This window comes from Leiobunum rupestre, chromosome 1, assembly GCF_980474605.1.
Source record: "Leiobunum rupestre chromosome 1, qqLeiRupe1.1.hap1, whole genome shotgun sequence".
In the NCBI taxonomy this organism is placed as follows: Eukaryota; Metazoa; Arthropoda; class Arachnida; order Opiliones; family Sclerosomatidae; genus Leiobunum; species Leiobunum rupestre.
In genome coordinates this window covers 19264778-19279470 of record NC_143384.1, presented here as the reverse complement: position 1 = coordinate 19279470, position 14693 = coordinate 19264778, and the positions used below count along the sequence as shown (strand labels likewise).

Sequence of the window (14693 nt, the reverse complement as noted above, 5' to 3'; positions counted from 1 at the left end):
GTGAGCACGTGACTTGATTTATGGATGATTTCAGTGGCGTCGCTAGGCTACGCGGCGCTCGAGCCACCTTTAGAATTTCAGAAGCGCCACCTAAAATGTCTAAAAAGCGCCACCCAAAATTTCTTAAAAGTGCCACCCAAAACTTCATAAAAGCGCCACCTAAAATTTCTTATAAACGCCTCCTAAAATGAAGCTATTGCTTCTACTAAAATATCAGAAAAATTATAGTTTACCCGGTGAAAGTAATTATTAAGAACCACATAAAGCAGGGCGTACCGACGAGGATCGCTTTTGTGGGAGGGTTCGAGGATTGCGCCAACTCCATCTTCATTTTGGCCAAATCTTGGAATTTTTCTTGAAAAGAGCTGTTCCAAGAAAGGTTCGTCGAAAACTGAACTTTAGGGGTGATACCTCCCCCCCCCCCCCGAACTGACGTCCCTGCACGGTTTATGGCTTAAACGCCCCCAAACTTCAACCCTTGGCGACGCCACTGGATGATTTTAGGATAACCAAGAATATTTAATTGTCCTGGCAGAAGTTGAGGATCTTTTGCAGTTCTATTCTTAACAGAGGCATCGACCGTATTATTCATAGACACTTAGTGGACAAACACTCACTACTAGAGAAAGTTTTCAAAAAGAAAGAGGCTGTTGTCTTATCCTACATTAACATTTAACGTCAAACCCGTTTATAAGTTCATTAATAAATTACTATCTAGCCTTCAACGGCTTAAAGGGAAAATTTGTAAAACTGAAAATAATGGCATACACCACATAGCTTGAAGCTGTGACAGTATTTACATTGGCCAAACTAAACGCAACTTAAAATTCAGAATTAACTAACTTAAACTAGCAGTCCGCCACTCGAAGGCTCTGACGTCAGCTCTTGCAGAACGGGCAATGAAATAGGACACCACCAAAATTGAGAAACAATTAATATTTTTTACAAAAGTTATCATTATTTATCAGAATTATTAGAAATTATTAAAAAACGCAATTCTAACTTGACAGTTTTAAATAAAGACGATGGACCAGGTAGTCACATAATATTGCAAAAAATAAGATTTGCTTCGTTCTATTATTAGTGTAATTATGGTTTTCTATATTTGGTTAATTTAATTTTTATGCCAAACTGCCGTCTCATTAACTTTTAATCTGGGAAACTAATTTAAAATTTCTATAAACTCCTATCTAAACTAGCCAGACACTTGCACGAAGGCAACTTAGCGCTTCTTCTATAGGACTTTGCAAATTTATTTATTCTTCGGTTTTTAAAATTCTGCTTCCGCTCATTCCTATTTGATTGTTATTTTCCGAAGCGTCACCCATAGAGTCGATTTTCAAAATATAGCTAAGGTAGCCTACGTGAAGGTAGTATATTTCAAAATATAGTAAGTCCATAACTGAACTTTTTACAAAATCAATGAGACACAGTTAATTAGCTATTTATACTGGTTTGTATAAAACTACAACCGTTAAATGAGTAGGATTTTGATCAAAACTCCAATATTTATCCAGATAACTAGGTTTGCAGGTTTTCCAGATAATCCTATTTGGAGCGTGGTTCACGAAAAATCGGGACAAAAATAAATATCCTCATAAGTAGTATTTTATAGAATGGTCTATTAGGAAACTACAAAGAGTTAAAAGAAAATTTTGCAAGAATTTGGATATTTATACTTTGGTGATTTGACCATTACTGCCGACGGTTCTGTGATTCCAATTAGATGTTTTATTTGTATTTTTAGCCGAACCGGGCTTTAACATCGTACTCAATTTCTCCGAGTTTTCCATGGAAAGCGGCTCCTTTGATAATTTGGAAATTAGAGATGGCCAAATGGACACTGGGAAACTGCTGTACACATTGAGGGGCACCGCTATCCCGTGGGTGGTCGTTTCGACCGGAAACGTCCTCTCTCTGAAGTTCAAATCCGACGGCTCCGTGGAGGGATCGGGCTTCAAAGCCACTTATTATTTCGTTAAACAAGGTAACAAATCACAAAACAAAAGTTCCGGGTTAAGTGGGTTTGAGGCGTTGGATTGCCAGCTTTGACCAATGAATTTAAAGAAAAACCACACGTGAACACTGATTTTAAGCAAAAGTGTGATCGTAGCTAGATACAATGAAATTTGAAGGTTGTTCGACAGGGCCGGATTAACCAATAGGCCGAATAGGCCTGGGCCTAGGGCACCAAGCCTACAAGGGGCACCAGAGGGTTCGAAAAAAAAAGTACAAAACTTTAATCATTTGCTTTTCACAAAATATTTTCCAGAGTAATTTTAGTAAATGCGTCCACCCCTATGAACCAAAAACGTTTGATTGTCACATTCTCTGACGGACTGCCGTCTAGCCCCTGACGACATACTAAATCTGGCAGCAAAATGAATTTTCCTTCCATTTCTCAATTATAAATTGAGGAATTGAAAGGGGGCACCAAAATTAACTTGGGCCTAGGGCCCCATAAAGTCTTAATCCGGCCCTGTTGTTCGAAGATCCAAACACGGCCGGTCACTTATTAGCTATTAGTAACAAACACAAGGTTAACGCAGCTAGCCTTTAAACACGCTTACGCAGTGTTGTGTACGAATTTCATTGCACAAGCCTTTACGCTGCACGTTTTATAGAAAGGGAGAAGACAATTTTCGAATATTTCGCCTTCCGACGGCAGCATGTGCTAAAGCGTCTAACCAATGAAAACTGTACACAAGAAAAGGCACGACTTTTGACGGGTTGCGTTCTTCTTGTGTGGGGTGTTGTGTTTGTTGCTCCTAGCTTATTAGGCAAATTACAAGTGAAGACATTTGATTTTTTATGCGAAAGATACTACACATTGAGCTTATCTAAACGGCGAAGAACCTTGTTATTAAATTTCAATTTTTTTTTATTAGAAATCATGTCATATTTTGACATAAATATGTAATTTCAGCTTCTGAAAAAGTAAGTTAATTAATTAACCTAAAGCCTATTCAACCGACAAATAATTATCCATCAATGTATTAACCAAACGTCCTCACGCTAATTTCTCCTATAAAAACAAAATCTTATTAACTCCATAAACGGGACATCTTACGATACCTTTTAAGCGCTCAACTATCGCGTCTCAACAAAGAGAGACTATTCTATCATCTCATGACCACCTGCTCGTGCTATGCGATCTGAAAATATCCAATTCCTAGGAAAAATAGCTTTTCGATAATTAGCTCTGGAACGTTTTTTAGTGGACACACTGTATATTAATGAAAAATGCTTTTATCAAAGCAGTTTAAAGGTAATTTATGAGGGGGGGGGGTGAGTTGGTACCTAGAAAGGTACAGATATTGCTTTAGATTTTAAGAGATATTTTTTGCAATTACTTCCAAAAGGCAAATATATTTTATTACATTTCATCAATTTTCCTCTCATTTTCACAAATTGATATTCATATTTATCAGATGGAAATGTATATATTTTAAAACCCTTTCCATAAATTTGAGCCTTGAAACTGTAACAGGAAACTGATAAAATATTAAATTACAAAGGAGTACGCGTGTACATCCAGGGTTCTCTATTCGGGGGGGGGGACTATTTTGGAAATCACTCACTTTTGAAAGGTTGAGCTTTTTCCATATGAAAATAGCGAAAAGAGACACAGCAAAATACACCTATTCCAAATAACGAAACCTTCATACTCATAGGAAGCTGATTTTTACTTTAATAACCTTATTTCTAGCCCTTTGTTTTAAAACAGTCGTCTGCTACGGTGTCGTCACTACTTTGAATAAATAAGTGCATAGTTGTTATAAAGTAATTATCATGCTTTTTTATTTGTATTTAATTAATATGTAAGCGAGTTTTACTTTCATTTATTTATAAATTCTGTCTGTTAGTTTGCATTTTATAATATTTTAAAATAAAGTGGCACTTGGTTTTTATTGTTATGTTTAGGGCTTGATATTGCTTAAAACTTGTTGTACTATGCTACCCAATAAATTAACTCCAGTTTACTATTATACTGAAAACTATTAAATTTATAATATTTTCTCATTAAATTAGAGTTAGAATCATGACTAACAAGATGCTAGCCGGTGGTTTGTGACTTGGGTATTAGCTTAGCTGATTATTATTTTTATTATTGGAATAAAAATCCTGATCAGTTCTCATCTTTTTCTGGATAATACTGGAAAACATAACACTCCCCTTATAGAGTTGCAGTCTCTCTCACATCTCAATGGGTGGAGATCAATACTAAATTAATCATCAAATTAGGGGCTATGTAGTTGATAATATTCTTGATTACATGTAGGTAGATTGTAAAACATTTATACCAATTTAATAGTGTATTTCCTTTGGTGAGTTGCAACAAATTAAATGGTCAACTTACAGGTAATCCTTTGTAATTTAGTACTTTATCAGTTTCCTGTTACAGTTTCAAGGCTCAAATTTATGGAAAGGGTTTTCAAATATATACATTTCCATCTGATAAATATGAATATCAATTTGTGAAAAGGAGAGGAAAATTGATGAAATGTAATAAAATATATTTGGCTTTTGAAAGTAATTGCAAAATATATCTCTTAAAATCTAAAGCAATATCTGTACCTTTCTAGGTACCAACTCACCCCCCCCCCTCATAAATTACCTTTAAACTGCTTTGATAAAAGCATTTTTCATTAATATCTGGCTCTTTTCCTGCCCTACAGGGCATATTTATCGTAGAAATTATTATTGTAAATATAAGCCATAAGTAATCATTCAGTTACAAGATAATAATTATTAATGATTTATAACTTTTCACTTTATGGTAAAAAATGTTCGTTTTGTTAATGACAGATCCTACACTTTGATTCAAACCAAAATGTAAAGAAGCAATATTAAAAATATTGAACACTAGAGTTTCAATTTCATAAGAATTCTTAAAATTTTATCAATTAAAGGTAGGAGCTACAGAGATATCATAAATTAAGTTCAATACTTGATTCATGCATTTTCCAACTAAAATTTACCAGATTCGGTCCTGTCTTTAAAAACAATTTAAAGAATTCAGTTACATTTCCAGGTGGAATTTAAAAAAAATAAAGCATTTTGTGGGCCACAGTGGACATGTACTTTTCTTCCTTAACAATGGTACTATCCATTAGTATCACTCGTTCACTAAATAACTTCATTTCTACTATAAAATCAATTTTAACTGAAGAATAGCATTTGGCCACAGTTTTATATTTTAAATTTGGAACTCTTTTTAATTTAATAGCAAGCTAGTCAGAGTTCCTACTTTTCAACAAATTACAAGGCACCTTAGCTGAAATGATGTATATCCTACTACATCCTAGATTCCTAGGAGGCCATCTAATGGCGTATAATTCTACAATCTTTGTTGCGCGAATTTCAAATTATTATTAAAACTTACCCTAAAGTTCCAAATATTAGTTAAAATTTTAAATAATTAACGTTAATACAATTGTTTAGTAATAATAATTTTCAATGAAATAAATACATGTCAACCAAATTTATTTATAAATAATACGTTTTTAAAAACCCGAAAAGTTTTAACACTAGTTTAAGGCGACATCGCGGTCCGCCATTTTATTTTGGAATTTTGTAACAGGGTTGCTAGCTCAGGAACTTTCCAGCCAATGAAAGCAGACTTATGTCAGAAATGAGTCTATGAAGGAAAGTCATTGGCATACTCTTATTCACTGCCGAGTAAACCTTGTAAAGTATTGCAATTTCAATGTGTTAATAAATTATTGTTGACAATAAGAATAATGCTGCTAGCCTCCCTAATGCTGAATCTTGGGCATGATAAACCTTTAAAATAATTGTCTTTTTTCAAAAAGTGAACAAAAAGTTATATTTTTCCCTGCCTTCCAGTGTACTATCGATTCCCATAGGAAAGCATGTTCGGGCCATAAATAACTCTGGCCTATCGGCCAGAGTTAATATTTTGCTAAATTTACAACTTTTTGGAGAAATGTGGCGTTTGTTATCGGTAAAGAGCAAGTAGGCGAACTCGCGAGAAACATTTTCCGCAGTGGTCACTTCGGTTCAAGAGATAAAGTGGTACATGAACGTGTCCCGCATTATTTCGCGTAAAGTGTGTCTCTGATCCGTATATTTATCTGATTATTTGCTTTGTTACACTCATTTAGAGGAAAGACGGAACGTAGAAGCTCCCTGCGACCCATTTTCGATTGGAAACAAAGAGACTCGAGAATTTAGTTCGCCAAACTTCAACAATTTCTACCACGCATCCATTCTGTGTGATCTGACCCTCGAAGGTGAGTACAAGCGGTATATCAAAATATCATATTCATTGGCTACCTTTTAGTAAAAAATTAGTCTTAATAAGAAAAGGTGGTTTGTCTTCGCTTGTTCCGGGATTGCGGAGTAGGGTGAGAAGAGTAAGGCTATGACGTCATTTTACTCCGATTCTACGCTGGCGAATAGTTTGAGTCGGAATAAGAAAATGGCTGCCTGTGGCCTTTTCGGCAGATAAATTCTGGCTAGCAGACGACAAAATCCGATTTACTCCTTTACACCTCCTTTTCAGAAGGAGTAAAAAGAGTAACCCTAATACTCCGTGAAAAGAAACCACCTAGTGACAAAAAGGGGCAAAAAAAGCTAAACCCTAAAAGATTTATAATAATGATAAAACTTACGAAATATTCGAACCAAAAAAATGTCTGGTGCCACTGCCACGAACAAGCGCATTTTGTTCTTCGCTTCATCGTTTATTTCTGTTTGAACTCCACAGCCGAAATGAATCACTCAGTTCTAGTAAGCTTTTCCGAGTTTCACTTGGAAGAAAGCGCTCGATGCTCATTTGATAGTCTGAAAATCCAGAATGAAGATTATAAGGATGATTTTAGAATGTTTTGCGATGCGATTAATCCAGGCGTCATATATTCGCCCGGAAATTCGATTCGATTAAGATTTGAATCCGATGACTCGAGACAGTTCTCTGGATTCAAGGCATCGTATTCATTTCTCGGTAAGTAAACCGAGTAGAAATATTCCAACTAGGGTTAAGCGAAAGTAATAAGCAGTTCCGTGACATTCAAGACCAATTTGGGAAATCCCATCGCGTTCTCCTTTGACTATTTGATCAGCAAAACCATCGCTTACATTTTCAACATCTATTCGGTACGATCAATCGAATATACAATTTGGTATTCGATCGAATTATTTAGTGTAATATTTGAAACAGCCCTAGTAGATATGAAGGAGGATAAATAAGGAATGAATAGCGTTGTTATTGACCGGTCGAAATTCAATCCCGTAATGGTAGAGCCATCTTGGACATTTTTACCAAAATTGATTATAATACGAAAGCCTTTTTTATACGAATCACTGGAAATGGTAAGTGAGATCACCTTCATGCACTTGCTAGATATTGACTTATGTGAAAGCCTTTGAGTTAACATAGAGCCAAGAAGCTCTTCAATTGATGGTTTTCTGTCTTCTAAGCTGACGATTTGTTATTTATAAGACACAAATCATCTCTTTACATTTAATTCCTACAAATGCTCGATCTCAACTCCCCCACTTACAATGAGTACCAAGTTTTCTTGAATATGTTTGGTATCTTTATTCGTGGCGTGACCATCCCGCTGTGTAGAGTCCACGTTGGCCATTATGTACGATGCCCGTTTTTGACAAAACCACGCCATTCTTAAAAGGATGAAGAAATCACAGACCATGAATTTATAGATAACTTTAAATGAAAAGATTATTTCTTAAGATATTGAATGGAAATTTAGCTAAGGAATTAAATTTGACCAAACATTTATAACCTATAGACCTTATAGCAAAACGTAGAAGCAGTTCTATTACATTGCTCAATTTCGGTTAAGCCAACAAATTGACAGAAATTGAGAAACGGCTACAAGGTATAAAATAATTTTCAAAATTTTAGAAACTAGCGCCTCCAAACACAACGAGTGTCGTAATTTCAGTGTTGGCAATCCAACGATCAAAGAATTCTACTCACCAGGTTACCCAAATACTTATGGTGGAAGCTTCAGTTGCGTTTTGATATTAGAAGGTACGTTCAGGGTTTTACCTCATTTTCTAAAAAGTATATTATCTAGAATCACGAAATTTTTTGTAAATTTTCTCAATACGAAACTGTCTAACGTGATTATTTCAGAGAAATTGAAAAACATTTCACCGTTTTTTGGAATTTTTATCATACTTCAAACGAAAATATTGTAGACATACTGAAAATTGTTTCAGTGAAAATGATTTGGTTGAAAATCCACTGCAAAGTTTTCAGCCGGTACTAGGTCGAAATACCTTGTTTTAATAGACTTTTCCTAAAATATATTTCAAATGAATGTTTGTGATTATGTTTCAGCATTTACCAAAACATTGTTTTTTTAATTTAATGGTTTGGATATTTTATTTAATCCTAATTTTTAAGTAAATGTATTCTCTCACTGATGCAGTGCAGATGGCATATTATTATCCATTCGAATAATCAACACGTTTTTAGACAACGTGAAGCTGATTAAATCACCAGTCGGACTCACTAGTCAGAGATGAATTTCGAGTTTATTACCCATTACTTTAATAGCGACTTTTTAAATCAGAGCTACCTTATTCCCGACAATAGCGTGCTTTTATGCTAGAACTGGTAACGCATTTCTTGTTAGTCAAATGCTTACAGAGCCGCCATCCCAACTGCACTAAGCCGCGTCATACTATGAACTATAAATATTCAAAATTGACTTTCAGCCATACGACAGTGTTCTCTAAGTCTCAAACCAATGTTCCATCTGGAAATCAAGGCCATTTAATCACTAAAACAATCTACCCTTTGGATTCCCTCATCACCACCAAGCACAGTTTAAACTAAACGTTTAGGCAGACCGTCTTAATTATTCCACAAGTTTTATCTTTCTTCAAGTAGAAGTATCGAATGAGCTTCGAACTTAGAAAATATAGAGCCATCTGCCTTAATATCCGGGAGCGAAATATGTGAAGAAATATCCGACAACTTTTGAATTTCTAAGTTTTTAATTTTGAAAGAGCAGACAGCTTACATATATTCATTTAACACTCGATCGGTAGGCGGCGATACTTGTGACCAAAATTTAAAATACGCACGATTCTTAGACGACATTCCTTTGCTTGATTACAGTCGTTTCCTGGGTCAACATGACGGTGCGCTAGCGCGAGCGCATTAACATCGTGATGTTGTGGCACCTTTATCTACTGACTTTCCTTGGTAATAGATTCAAAAGAACGGAACAGTTCGGCCACCCTTGATTCGACCCTTGAATTTTTCCTGCGGGGCTTTATGAACTAATACGGCAGCAACGAGCCTCGATGACTTATGGCGGAGAAAAATTGAAGCTGGTCGTCCTGTTGCTCCGAGTATAGTAGAGAGGTCTTTTGGTAACGTGATAAATCGCCCACAGACTCACGTTGGCGAAGATGCAGGTATTATCGAGCTACACACATTTCAGGGGTTAAAATAAGGTGTTTTTAAACTGAACAAATACAAACTGAACCCCTAAAGCATAATTTCAATGAGCTATAAAAGCGCCGAATTTGTAGCAGACGAATATTTAAACAAAATTATGAGACAAAAAAGGGCTGTAAATAAGTAACTTAGTTCAGCAAAATTGGCGGCGTTTGTCGATATGTTCCGGAAAGACCCGTCAACCGCGACATCTACCATGAGATAATCAGGTATTTTAAATTTTTCACGTCTGTTAAAAATATTTTGACACGAACTGGTTTTTATGACCTCATGAGTTTGCAAAAATTGCCTTTTTTCGACCAAACCAATTTCATCGGAACATTTTCAATATGCCATACTTTTCATTTGAAACGTTTTGTCTACCATCTATGAGTAAAAATGTAATTTGAAATTCTTTAAATTTCACAATTGAAGCTTGATAAATTAGATAATGGAATTGAATAGAAAAAATATTCTTCTAAAATAAACGTTTTGAGAAAAATGGTCTATTTCAGCAAATGCAGACACACTGTATAGATAATCCATTTAATATTTGTAAAAATAACATTTTAATTTTTTTATAAACAGCTCCAAAGAAACATTACGTTGAAGTCAATTTTAAAGAATTTAACAGGGATATAGGGACTGATTGCGATAACGATTTTATAGAAGTAAGAGACGGCAATCGAGAAAACTCAAATTTGCTTCCTTCAACATGTCAGTCATATAATAACGCCAGGAGCATTTATTCAACCGGAAGGTACCTGCGACTGAAACTGAACACTATCGGCAAAATAAACACTCTGTCAAAATTTAGAGCAAAGTACGTGTTCCTGAAAAAAGGTTGGTCCTTCAAATATTTTTAATTTTATACTTTTTTTCAATGGTGTGTCCCCTCGAAACAAAATCCAGACTATGCCACTGCCTTTAGTCATTTCATAAAAATGTCGGTGATTTGCCTACGATGTGCATTAACAAGGAACTAAATAAGTATACACTTGAAAGGTAAATGGAGGTTTTGACTGGCAATCATGGCCTTCCAATGATTTTGGAAATTCACGATTCTCAAGACGATTTGCAGGAATCCTAGCTTACACATTTCAAGTGTATTCATATATTTTCACAGTTCAACTAATTATTTAAGTAATTACGGCCTTTTCTAGGTTTTTAAAACTGTTGAATCGAAAAAACTGTTGAATCGAAAAACTGTAAATTCCGTAATCAGGGTGCTTTGACGGCATTTAACTGATCACGTAACTTATTACAGACTAGCCGAGAAGCCCACCTTACAGGCGGGCCCTCAGCTAGTTGTGTGTTTCGAGGCACTCCACTCCAGTACGCCCCCCCCCAACCAATTTTTTCCCATGGGATAATTTCCTTGGCACCCTTTTCCCCATAGTCGATCCACCGCAAGGCACCCTCCCCCTTTTACCCATGCGATAATTTCCGTGGCACCCTTTTCCCCATAGTCGAACCACCGCAGTAAGGCCCTTCCTCCCCTTTTTTAGCCACGGCACTATCAAATCAAGGGGTGAAAAATTTCTTTAACGTAATTGTAAAAACTTCCAACGCAAACAAAAAACACTTAACTGAATTGTGAAGGCAGCCCAGAAAAACAGACAGACAGGGTAATTGTTATACCATTCCCAGGTTATAGTCCCCTCGGAGAGGTAAAAATATCACAGGAAAACTCTTACGAGGAGAGGTATATTTTGGCTTGCCAACTTGTTTTTAAATAGTTTCAAAGAAAAATTACACTGTGTTTGCAGTCCCGAAACAACCACACTTAGGACTAACTCTTATACGCGTATCATTGGTTTTTATCTCAAACATTAAAAGAGCTACAACGTCTTTGGCACTAAAGCATTAAATTTTCAGTTAAGACATTTTCCTCTCAATTATTCCCCGAAATTCACTAAAAACAATTATCTTTTCTTTGAAAAAAGAAAACTATTTTTATTTTTTAAGTGAGCTATAAAATGTTAGCCAAAATGGCAAATAGAAATGATAATGAATTAATCAATATTTATCGCAGATTCTCGCGCTGTGGCAACGAAGCAATTCCTCAACCCAGATTGCGAGGCATTCAGCGTCGGGAACCCTGAGAAAAGGGAATTCTACTCGCCAAACTATCCCAATAATTATACCCGCAATCTGCTTTGCCATCTGGTTATAACCGGTAAGTAACATGCTAGAAATTATGTGACACGGAATAATGAGAGCTGTTCCCAGGTAGCATTACCACGTGTTCTTATGGTTGATAATCAGTATTTCTAGGGGAGAACACGTGTTGCCAAATTTCACACTTGTGAAACACGTGCTAGTTTAGTTTTCTACAACACTAAATTAATTTCTTGTGATTCTAGACGTGGTGTAAACGTGATTATTTGGTATACAAAGACACTAAATACAATTAGTGTCATTAAACAAGTGGCGTACTTGTGATTTTGTTGGTGTTCTAAGCGAGGGGCTAACCACTCTTAGAAAATCTGTACACCGGATTACGCTTAGATTACCACTGCCAAAGGCAGGGACTTCAAAGATTACGCGTAATCCCATTAGTACAGTCAAAGGTACGGCTCTGTACACCGATTACGCGGAGTGACCAGCCCCTCGGTTCTAAGACTAACTGTCTGATAGATGAACTTATGGAACAATATTATATAATAAACCATGGCTAAAAGATTTAATATTTATAGTAATATTATAGAGATACGGGCAAATTAATAATCTTAATTCAACAGTTCATGGGCTAAACTTACGGAACAAAATTCTAGAAATGATTTTTAAAAATTAATAAACCGATGGAACAATATTATAGGCTTATGGGCAAACGGATTTTACACATAGAATGTATTTAAAAAGGTAATTTTTTTCTGTAGCTCCCGAAAACCAAAATATTCAAGTTCATATTGAAAGTTTCGATTTAGAGTTTTGCCAAGCTAATTGCGAATGTGATTATTTGCAAATCCTTTACGCACCTCCTGTTGTTTCGAGCAACAACGAGCAAAGATATTGCGGAAGTCACGAACCTTTCAAAATCTCATCTACCGGAAGACACCTACGCCTCATATTCAAATCAGACTCATCTGAAGATAATGTTGGATTCAAAGCTAATTACAGTTTCGGAAAAGTTGGTAAGAGTTGTTCTTACTTGTTCCAAGGAATTCGAAAGAACGTAGGCTATCTATATTAGAAGGAGCGCGTGGTACGTTGGTCGTCGTCCGAGCTTTCAGGAATGTTTGCTTAGTCTGTCACGAAGCCAAAGGCGGGGCGGCGAGGAAAAAGCGACCCGCGGCACAGAGGGAAACCGAGACTGCCTTTCGCTTCGTTACTGAGGTGGTTCGACTATCTATTTTCTCAAAATCTGTCACCCCTGAGAGTTGGGCCGTGTTTGTCCCAACACGCAATACACCCGAAATTATCTCTCTGTTTCCGCCGCGAATTTCGGAGGGGGGATCGTGTGGGGTAGTTTAAGCATGGACTAATTAATGTATAAACAGGGAAGGTCCGCATAGGAAATTTAGCGGCTAGCGATTGCTAAATGTGCCCTCGAGCGGCGATTGTGCGAACTAACGACAAACTGAGTCAAGGGGGATGGAAACGGGAGGAAAGGTTTAAAGGAAAAGTCCAGGTTGGGTAAAACTTGGGTCTATTTGAAAGATCATGTTTAAATATACTCAAAAATATCAGTCGTAAAATTGTATCTTTTTTTAATGACGAGAAATTAATTTTTAAACGAGCGAAATTTACCGCCAAGCGAGCTGCCATTTTCTTTCGCCTTCCCTCCGCAGACCGCACGCGGAGCAAGCGCGCGCGGGGAACAGAGCGCTGTTAAAGCCTGTTATAGCGCGAACACCGCGTGATTAAAGTCCTAAAACGTCACCCCGAAACAAAAAATGGCAGATCGCTTGGCGGTAAATTTGGCTCGTTTAAAAATTAATTTATCGTCATTAAAAAAAGATACAATTTTACGACTGATATTTTTGAGTTTATTTAAACATGATCTTTCAAATAGACCCAAGTTTTACCCAACCTGGACTTTTCCTTTAAGGGAACAAAAAAAAAGCAGTCGCCTTGCCAGCGATGTTGTAGGCTTCACGTGCGTTTGGTAAATGAATTCTTTTATATTAAAAATTAAATTGATTGATATTAATTTTTCGGCCCATACATTCGAGACGTTATTCTCAATTTCTCCAGACAAAAAGAAGATTAAAAAAGTGGATTTCAGTGATTCCGATAATGGTAAATCAAAGATTTTTTGGACAAGGCTTAGAAAAAGATGAACAGGAAATGAAGTCGCCGCTTTTATGAGAGAGTGGCGTTGTGCCTGTGTATACATTAATTAGTCCATGGTTTCAGAAGGCCTGTGAGTTTCGGAAACGGGGAGGGGGGGTTTCGGGGTCGTTCCAATTTAAAAGTCCCGTGGCTCTCTCGGCGTACGTTAGTCCCGTGGCCTTTATGCATCAGCCATTGGATACAGGGGGGTTTGGTACGACTGCGAGTTTGAGTTATTTTTGCGGGGAAAAGGGAACCACGGAAATTCTCGCATTGGAAAGGGGGAGGGGAGTACAACGGAAATTCTCGCATGGAGAAAAGGGGGAGGGGTACCCCGGTAATTATCACATGGGAAAAAGGGGGAGTGTACCCCGGTAATTATCACATGGGAAAAGGGGGAAGGGTACCCCGGTAATTATCACACGGACAAAAGGGGGAGAGGTACCCCGGTAATTATCACATGGGAAGAAGGGGGAGAGGTACCCCGGTAATTATCACATGGGAAGAAGGGGGAGGGGTACCCCGGTAATTAACACATGGGAAAAAGGGGGAGGAAGGGCCTTACTGGGGTGGTTCTACTTTGGGGAAAAGGGTACCACGATAATTATCATATGGGGAAAGGGGGGAGGAAAGGCCTTACTGGTGTGGCTATACTTTGGGGAAAAGGGTACCATGGGAAAAGGGCGAGGGGGCCATACGGGGGGAGGTCCACTATGGGGTTAAGTGTACCATCGCACGGAAAAAAGGGAGGGGGCCTTACTGCGGTGGTTCGACTATGGGGAAAAGGGTGCCACGGAAATTCTCGCATGGGTAGATGGGGGAGGGTGCCTTACTGCGGTGGTTCGACTATGGGGAAAAGTGTGGCACGGAAATTATCCCATGGGAAAAAGGGGTTGGGGGCGTACTGGAGTGGAGTGCCTCGAAACGCACAACTAGCTGAGGGCCCGCCTGTAAGGCGGGCTTCTCGGCT

At 37.4% G+C, this 14693-nt stretch overlaps 1 protein-coding gene across 1 annotated transcript in view; it reads left to right on the top strand.

Moving 5' to 3' along the window:
• LOC149961260 (uncharacterized) overlaps positions 1 to 14693 on the top strand; it is a 46889-nt gene that overhangs the window by 12876 nt on the left and 19320 nt on the right. Inside the window, exons 2-8 of the mRNA XM_090159879.1 lie at positions 1748 to 1987; positions 6129 to 6257; positions 6734 to 6970; positions 7895 to 8023; positions 10034 to 10288; positions 11481 to 11624; positions 12328 to 12582. Of these exons, the coding sequence (XP_090016005.1) occupies positions 1792 to 1987; positions 6129 to 6257; positions 6734 to 6970; positions 7895 to 8023; positions 10034 to 10288; positions 11481 to 11624; positions 12328 to 12582 (1345 nt within the window). The 5' untranslated portion in view covers positions 1748 to 1791. The remainder of the gene's footprint in view (positions 1 to 1747; positions 1988 to 6128; positions 6258 to 6733; positions 6971 to 7894; positions 8024 to 10033; positions 10289 to 11480; positions 11625 to 12327; positions 12583 to 14693) is intronic.